At 46.1% G+C, this 10000-nt stretch overlaps 1 protein-coding gene across 1 annotated transcript in view; it reads right to left on the reverse strand.

Annotated features, from left to right (window-relative positions):
• Positions 1 to 10000, reverse strand: part of clstn2a (calsyntenin 2a) — an 85410-nt gene that overhangs the window by 18350 nt on the left and 57060 nt on the right. Inside the window, exons 7-8 of the mRNA XM_042703066.1 lie at positions 3906 to 4068; positions 524 to 690 (exon numbers count right to left, since the gene is read on the reverse strand). Of these exons, the coding sequence (XP_042559000.1) occupies positions 524 to 690; positions 3906 to 4068 (330 nt within the window). The remainder of the gene's footprint in view (positions 1 to 523; positions 691 to 3905; positions 4069 to 10000) is intronic.

A 10000-nucleotide genomic window follows, 5' to 3' on the forward strand; every position in this document is an offset into this window, starting at 1 on the left:
TGTGTTTCATGCTGCATCAGAACTAGGAAAACAGCTCTGGAGGCTTCCCATGGCTGTGTATCAGCTAAGGGTGCTGCTTTCAGCTGCAGATTGTGTGTGTGTGTGTGTGTGTGTGTGTGTGGCTTCCCATGGCCGTCTATCAGCTAAGGGTGCTGCTGGCACTGGGGAACATGGGAAGTGGGCCCGAGTAAAAAACATATTGTCTTTCAGCTGCAGATTGAGTGTGTGTGTGTGTGTGTGTTTGTGTGTGTGTGTGTATGTGTTTGTGTGTGTTTGTGTGTGTGTGTGTGTGTTTGTGTGTGTTTGTGTTTGTGTGTGTGTGTGCGCGTGTGTGTGTGTGTGTGTGTGTGTATTTGAGAGCGAGAATGTGGGTGTGCAGAGGTGTGTAAATGTGTTTTTGAAAAAGAGAGAGAGAACATGCGTGTACAGTATATATATATATATATATATAGTGTGTGTGTGTATATATATATATAGTGTGTGTGTAGTAGTAGTTGTGTGTTTTCTGTGTTTTGTTGTTCACCTTGATGCCTTTGCCCAGGCTCTCCAGTGAGTTGATGTCCAGACCCTCCTTGCAGGCCTGCAGACAGGAGATGACCTTCTGGGTCTCGATCTTCCCCGGCCGGATGGTCAGGCCAGACAGGCTCCCGCGGAAGTACTGGGTGAAGCGTGGCGTGGTTACCTCTCCGCCTGTCACAGACACACAACACACACACACAATGATCGCATACACACACAATAAGCACATATACACACTAACACATTATAAGCATACACACACTATAATCATACACACACACACACACACACACACACACACACACACACACACACACACACACACACACTTTAAGCATGCACACATAGTACATGCACACACGCGCACACACACACACACTATATATGCAAGCCCACATAAACACAAATGATAAGCACATTAGCATATACATAGAGAGAGACATTAACCAAACTCCAAAACCACTCAGGCTTTCGAGGATTGCTGTCCACACGACCCATGATTAGGCCAATACTCTCTGTCTTTCTATTTTTCTTCCCATCTCACTCTCTCTCTCTCTTTCTCTGTCACTCTCTCTCTCTCTCTCTCTCTCTTCCCATCTCACTCTGTCTGTCTCCCTCTTTCTCTGTCTCTCTCTCTCTCTCTCTCTCTCTTCCTATCTCCCTCTGTCTCTCTCTTTCACTCTCTCTGCCATTCTCTCTCTCCCCTCCTTTATGACTGACTCTGTTTGTTTGCTTTTAGTGTTAGATTGGCTGCCATTGCAACTAATGCCCTTGCTGTCTTTCACACTCCCTCTGCAGCCCTACCCCTCTCCCCGCTTGCTTGGGATCGGGCTTAATTGCCTGTGATTTTTAAATGATTCCCCCTCTGACAGATGTTATCAATTAAACGCCATGACACAGCGCAAACGGGTGTGAAAAAGGAGAACGAGTTTTTGCTTTTCCTTGTTTCTTGTTTTTCATTGCACTCCACCCCACCCCAGCACACACACACACACACACACACACACCCACCAACGCGTACACACACCCACACTCACACACACACACACAGACACACACAGAGTCACACTTTTAGGGTCTGACAACAGAGCATCAGACTCCTGTGACACGGACACACACACACACACACACCCACACACACACACACACACACACACACACACACACACACACACACACACACACGTGTGTGTGTGCACTGACCCAAGCGATCAATTCCTACCTATGACCCATAAAGTGGATGGTGGGCTTGCATCTGGCGTTGTTATTGTATAGATCGGCGAGCATTCTAACACACTTTTAAGTGCTTCTCAACACAAGGAGATGCACATCAGCCGGATTGAGGTCAGTGTTGGGAGCAAGGTTAGAGCATCAAGGGGATAAAGTCCCAGTAACATCCTTACATCCTCTTACTCCTGCCACATCACTCTGACATGCACACTGTACACACACACACACATGCTCACAAATGACATTCGCAGGTCTGCCTCGTAAACAGGGTTTAGAGAAGAGGGTCACTAATCCTGTTCATGGGGTCTCACAGTGAGAGAGAGAAAGAGAGAGAGAGAGAAAACAGCTAGGCTATTTCTGAGGCAGATAGCCCGTTAAGGATCTAATTTGTGTCTGTTTGGAGAAGAATAAGGTCTGCGGCCCTTTATTATGATCGGGCTTGTCATTATGTTGTTGATTATGGCACACAGGAGAATGGCGAGAGAGAGAGAGAGAGAGAGAGAGAGAGAGAGAGAGAGAGAGAAAGAGAGAGGGGAGACATTGAGAGGCAATCTCACTCACTAATAGCCTGAAACGTTATCAGTTGTGGCTTAGCGGAGCTTAGAGCGGCTTGGTGGGGATGGAACAGCGAGTGAACTTGTCTCCCTATTCAGGCCTATTAATCTCCACTCCAGGGCTTCACACACAATCACAGACTCAACGCAATGAGGGAGGAAAGAAGGAGAGAGAGAGAGAGAGAGAGAGAGAGAGAGAGAGAGAGAGGGATGGAGGGATTGGAGAGGCAAATCTGCAGTCATCGCAGATGAAAAGAAATCTAAGTGGGGGACAAGTGGCAGGAATGTAGCACCCTGCATCTCTCTCTCTCTCTCTCTCTCTCTCTCTCTCTCTCTCTGTCCCTCTCTCCTCTTCTCCTCTCATGGCCTGTCTCCTGTGTCTGTAGTCACCATGCTGCTGTCTCCACATCACACGATTAAGCGTTAGCGTACCGCTAGGCTCTCTGACCAAGTTGTATATAATTATTTCCTGGGCATAACGTACAGGGTAAGCGCTTTGCCTTCTTACAAAACACAGTCATAGGCTGCATTTAAAGAACCTGGAATTAACAGGGCATATTTCAGGTGGGTACGCTGTTAAGTTTAAAGTCTTTCCAGTAAAAAACGATAGGGAAAGAAAAGAGAGAGGAAGAATTAAAGTAAAGGGTGAAAAAAAGGAAATTTCAGAATAGCCAGAATAGCCAAAAAACACTGCTTTCCTCTCTTGATATTCAGTCTACGAGTATGCGCCCACTTAAAATAAATAAATAAACAGACAACCAAATTACATACTTGCTAAGTCTGAGCCTGAACTTGTTTAATCAATGACTCATCTCTCTTCCCTTCTGCTATGCAAAGAAGGCCATTACTGCTCTCAATCACTCACTCAATCACACACTCACCATCATCACCACCATCATCCTCATCATCATCTTCATCATCATCATCACCATCATCACCATCATCACCACCATCACCACCATCATCACCATCATCACCATCATCACCACCATCATCCTCATCATCATCTTCATCATCATCATCACCATCACTGCCACCTTCATCACCACCATCACCACCATCATCATCACCATCATCACCATCATCCTTACCACCATCACCACCATCATCATCTTCATCATCATCATCACCATCATCACCATCATCACCACCATCACCATCATCATCATCATCATCATCATCACCATCATCATCATCACCATCATCATCATCATCACCATCATCACCACCATCATCCTCATCATCATCTTCATCATCACCATCATCATCATCATCCTTACCACCATCACTGCCACCTTCATCACCCCCATCACCACCATCATCATCACCATCATCACCACCATCATCATCACCATCATCATCATCATCCTTACCACCATCACTGCCACCTTCATCACCCCCATCACCACCATCATCCTCATCATCATCTTCATCATCACCATCACCATCATCATCATCATCCTTACCACCATCACTACCACCATCATCATCACCCCCGTCACAACCATCACCATCATCACCACCATCATCATCCTCACCACCTCCACTACTACCACCATCATCACCATCCCCATCATCACCACTACTATCATCCTCACTGACCTTGCCAGCAGGCTCCAACTGTGAGCTGAACGTCGATCTGTGAGGGGTGGATGGGCCAGTCGTCCGTCACCAGGTATGGCTCGTAGGTCACGCCGTCCACAAAGAGTGTCACTGCCGGGAACTCCACGTTGATCACGAAGTAGTGCCACTCCTTATCACAGATCTGGACAGAACACAGACAGGCGTAAGTCCGTCGCAGATGACAAGTATGACGTTGTTCTTAAAGCATTCATATAATTACCATTTGGCAGCTAGTTCTCCAGTGCTACTAATCAAATGGAGGATTAATGACATCATTGACTTACATCAGTGCAGTTCACCATATACATCAGATACGTAGAACAACCAACTTAGATCTACAGTGATACAAATCAAATCATATCGATTACTGGCCAGTGGCATAGTAAGTTGACTTCAGTTTAATTCACCATGTATGGTAGAAGTGACCTATAAAATGGCAGACTGAAATGACAACACACTCTTATCAGTGCAGGGGCAGTACTTGTGTGTGTGTGTGTGCTTTTCCAACACTGCAGTATATGGTCTTGCTATCAAGCAATATGTATTAGTCTGCACAGCAGCAAACCTAGTTTTTTGACGGCACGAATGAAAAAAACAAAACAAAAACTCTATCCATCATCAAGACACATCAGTGAATCTTTCCACGTACAGCTGAATTTAAAACATAAAATGGCATTCCATACAACAACGCACCCTCTGATCACCACATGAGCAGCATTGCTGGTTCTCAAAACAGCAGAATATGGGATTGCTATTAATAATCAATAATCACTTCAGAGCTTCAGACTTCTAACTCTCCCCTGAGGAGAGATTTCACACATATCCACTTTAACAAGCAGACTACAGTATATTTTTCTGCCTATACTCATATCAAAAGCTTCATATAGCTGCTCTACATCACATAATTGTGCTATTCATGGTTGACGTAGACTGTGTGTGAGCTAACTGTCTATTCAGACCAATCTTCTCTTTTGACATGTTGGAATAAAAGAGATCTCCAATCATAATGACATTTCAAAGCTTCTCAGTGCTATGCGATGATTCTATATGGTCAAATACATTCATTCCAGTTTTTAAAAGCACACATTGTGACCAAGTATGTAAACGTAACCCAATTCAATTTTCCAAATTTCCCTGAAACATCATATCTTGTTCAGTGACACGTGCCAATTTTCCCCTCACCTATTCTCAAATCAGAAGTTACAGTAACATATCTGAATGCTATATGTGTCAGATACGACTTTCTATCGACATTCTTTGGCAGAACTATCACCTCCTCCTGAAGAATACTCATGAAACCAGTCTGTCTAAAATGCACCTCTAAAGCTAAGCAGGATGACACTATAAGTGGCTTCATGCGTTTTAAACAGAGATATCACAGTCGGGTACAATCGTGTGTGTGAGTTCACATGTCTCTAGATGAAAGAAACACAGCACAAGGAGCAGGGTATGACGGTGTGTGAGTTCACACATATCAAACTGTTCCAGACAGGTTCAAGAGAACACGAGTCTGTGTGAGTTCTTGGGTAGCATACCAAAATACACCTGTAAGAGGGACACAAGTGTGTGTGAGTGAGTTCCTATGTATGAAACAACATCAATGCACCTGTATGTATGAGGGCATGAACGTGTGGGAGTTGAGATGTATGAAGCTGAAACAGAAGCAACAGAAGGAGTAGGATATGACTGTGACTGTGGGTTATGACATGTCTGAAATAATGCAGAGACAGAGGACAGAACTGTGTGTGACATCACAAAGATCAAATGGAAATCTCATCCTATTCTGTTTCCAGCGATCATGTACTGAAGACACACATCCCCCCCACCCCCCCACACCGCCTCCACACCGCTGCCATTATTCATTTGTTCCTCTTCCAAACACAACTAATGAGGTGTAATGCTAATGAATGACTCACTTATTACAAGGACGCAGAAGTAGAGATGACAAGATAATATTTCTTTTCTCTTTCTGATTTCCCTTTCAATGTTGCTGAGGTTCAATGCATTCATTTAGCACGCAGCACCATTAGCGAGCGCTCTGGAGGCCTTGGCAGGAACAGAACAGAAAAAGGCTCCCAGATACACAATTTTTATATAGGAAGATGATTAAATCAGAACCTCAGTCCTCCAATAACAGCTGGGAGATACACAAGTTCATACACAGATACACACACACACACAAAATATTTTTAATGTCAAAATAATAATAATAAAATAATTGTGATTACTACTCCAATCACACATTAGTGTAATCTAACATCATGACATCCCAAGTTCACAGCTGTAAATAATGATAATGATCAGAATGTCTGACTGCAATCACACAGGGAACTCTGACATAATAATGTCCCCAGTTAACATTCAGCTACAGCAGGGATATGATACTCCTGGCAGTCACCCAGCTCCTACAGTGTCTCATCCAATCAGAGGGGACCACCAAGCATTCCACAGTCTCAATGCCTTCGCTACAGTCTTCCAGAAAGTTCTACTCGACTACCTGCTCGTCCTACAATCTTCCAGAAAGTTCTACTCGACTACCTGCTCGTCCTACAGTCTTCCAGAAAGTTCTACTCGACTACCTGCTCGTCCGACAATCTTCCAGAAAGTTCTACTCGACTACCTGCTCGTCCTACAGTCTTCCAGAAAGTTCTACTCGACTACCTGCTCGTCCTACAATCTTCCAGAAAGTTCTCCTCGACTACCTGCTCGTCCGACAATCTTCCAGAAAGTTCTACTCGACTACCTGCTCGTCCTAAAGTCTTGCAGAAAGTTCTACTCGACTACCTGCTCGTCCTACAATCTTCCAGAAAGTTCTACTCGACTACCTGCTCGTCCTACAATCTTCCAGAAAGTTCTACTCGACTACCTGCTCGTCCTACAATCTTCCAGAAAGTTCTACTCGACTACCTGCTCGTCCGACAATCTTCCAGAAAGTTCTACTCGACTACCTGCTCGTCCGACAATCTTCCAGAAAGTTCTACTCGACTACCTGCTCGTCCGACAATCTTCCAGAAAGTTCTCCTCGACTACCTGCTCGTCCGACAATCTTCCAGAAAGTTCTACTCGACTACCTGCTCGTCCTAAAGTCTTGCAGAAAGTTCTACTCGACTACCTGCTCGTCCTACAGTCTTGCAGAAAGTTCTACTCGACTACCTGCTCGTCCTACAGTCTTCCAGAAAGTTCTACTCGACTACCTGCTCGTCCTACAGTCTTGCAGAAAGTTCTACTCGACTACCTGCTCGTCCTACAGTCTTCCAGAAAGTTCTACTCGACTACCTGCTCGTCCTACAATCTTCCAGAAAGTTCTACTCGACTACCTGCTCGTCCTACAGTCTTGCAGAAAGTTCTACTCGACTACCTGCTCGTCCTACAATCTTCCAGAAAGTTCTACTCGACTACCTGCTCGTCCTACAATCTTCCAGAAAGTTCTACTCGACTACCTGCTCGTCCTACAATCTTCCAGAAAGTTCTACTCGACTACCTGCTCGTCCTACAATCTTCCAGAAAGTTCTACTCGACTACCTGCTCGTCCTACAGTCTTGCGGAAAGTTCTACTCGACTCTGCTTCAAGCATTCCCTGGTCGTCCTAGGCAGGCGCACTTATACAAGCAGCTTAAATGAGGTATGACACAGCATTAAAACCCCTTTTAATCTGCAGCGTCATTAGCATATCATCCTTATCTCCCTGTGGTGGCAGTCAACAAACACAAACACACACACACACACACACACACACACACACACACACACCATGCTGTACCATCTGGAGCGAGAACCACACAGCCAGGTGTTGTGGAGAGGAGACAAAAGAGATGTGAACGAGGGAGAGAGAGGGATGAAGAGAGAGAGGGATGAAGAGAGAGAGAGTCAGAAGCATTCATCTGAAGATATTAAATGTAGGAGACACCTCTTTCCCCCCCCCCCCTCCTTCTCCTCCCCCTGATGGCCTGCCTCTGGGGATCCCCCTCCTCCAAACACCCCCCCCCCCCCCCCCCCCGGGCCCACTCCTCTCCGCCTCTCCATCTCAGCCTCCACTCCCCCGGGAACCTCCATGCCTCCATGCCTTCACATAACACCCCTGCTGTCTTCTGGCTCTGCCTCTAGCTGGCTTCATCTTTCCCTGCCCCCTCTCTCTCTCTCACTCTCTATCTCTTTCTTGCCCCCCCCCCCCCCCCCCCCCCCCACACCACCCCTGGTCCCAGGCCACTAGCTGTGGGCTGACGTCACGTTTTGAGTGTTCGCCCGGCTGCTGGGGGTGCTCTACCCCCCAAAACAAGCCTGTGCTCTAATTGGATGAAAGCCTTTTCCAAGGCGAGCAGAGATGACAGCGTGAGTGCAGGTGCATCTGAATGCTGCTGGAAAACTTTTTGAAGAGCCCCCTCGCTCGCTTGGGGGGGGTGTTACAACGTGCAGATTGGACAGCAAGGTTCGGTTCTGTTCTCATCACTCTTGTCATTTTGCCGATGTGGGCTGTGATCAAAGGGAAAGCACTGACTCGGGATCAGCTGGGATGTGCACGGTCTCTAAACGCATGCACCGCCCTAACCTGCAGTGGCAGAGAGTAGCCCTGACAGGAGCCTCTCACATGAGCCAGTCCCTCCATGACAGCTGGCGAGAGCAACTCTATACTGTGCACTGTGTGTGTTGTGTGTGTTGTGTGTCGTGTGTGTGTGTTTATTACATTCTTTTTTTTTTGGTTTTGCTTTGATTTAATGAGATGTCACTTGTTTGTTTACTGAATCATTATAAATCTAGTCTGTGAAGTGAACACATGCCAGCAGGGACAGTGACACCTGCACAGAGTCAGAGGACAGACTGCAGTGTCACAGGTTTTATGGCAGATATTCATGGCAATGTCACTAACATGCTTTTCAAATCTGACGACTGGAAGGAAGTCATCAGCGATTGATTTCCGTGGCAACCGTCGTGCAAACCAACACACATCAGACAGGTACAACTCACACGACTAGGGGTGGGGGGTGGCAACTCCTGTTAGAACCGTGGGTGGGTGGGTGGGGTCTTGCCTTCTGACAGCGTAGAAGTGGATTCATTTTCTCGGAAAACATATACCTTTGTGTTCTCCATACCCATGTCACGTCAGCTACGCAAACAGGGGTGCTTTTCCCGAAAGTACAGTACTTGAATGCTCTCTCCCCACCTTATTCACTATCAATTTGGTATGAATCATGTATATACCATGTTATGTTGGTATGTACTGATGTATGTATGCTAGCATGCTTATCCTGATACGTGTACGAAATCATCTGCCATGTTTCTGATTGTCTCCCCTCCCCTTCTTCTCCACCCCCACTTCTTTCCCTATCTCTACCTCTCTACCCAGCTGAAGTTGTGCCAAAGGTTTCTTCTTGTTTTCCCTTGCCCCCTATCACCATTGTGCTTGCTCCATGGGAGCTCAGGCCCTGGGCTCTGTAAAGTGCCTAGAGGTAATGTTATTGTTTTGGTGCCTCATAAATAAAATTGAATTGAATGAAATAGAATTGAATTGAACTATCATTTTAAGCACTCTCTCTCTCCGCGGTCACCGCAGTGGTTGGCCAATGACGCTTCCGGGACACGCGGTCCAGCAGAGGTGTCTCCGCCCCACATCAAATCTGTTTTCTACCTCTCGCCTTTGACAAACACTGTCTCTCTACTTTATGGCACAAATTACCACTCCAACCTCCACTGCTTCACCCCCCCCCCCCCCCCCCCCCGCCACACCTCTGTCTCGCTAATGTGAACACGCTTGTATGCTGTAGCCAATTTGAATGAAAAACACGCACCACATTAATCTCAGACTGACAGGAGGTGGATAGTGCTGCCAGACCAACATAGGAAGACATGCATGGCAAAATCACTTTGAGGAGCTAAAAGCAAAACAGTACTAGCTGCCTTGCTTGCTAGTGTGCAGTGGTTTTTGCTTCATATATTTGTATTTATCCTGGTTTACTGCCAGGAGACCAACACATAATGAGCAAATGGTTGGCAGCAGGGTTTTTATGGAGTAGAGACAAGCAGATATAAGCAAGCACTGTTATTTTTCAGCTTAGACCACTAGAATACAAAAACTCTTT

The sequence above is a fragment of the Clupea harengus genome, chromosome 22, assembly GCF_900700415.2.
Source record: "Clupea harengus chromosome 22, Ch_v2.0.2, whole genome shotgun sequence".
Taxonomy (NCBI): Eukaryota; Metazoa; Chordata; class Actinopteri; order Clupeiformes; family Clupeidae; genus Clupea; species Clupea harengus.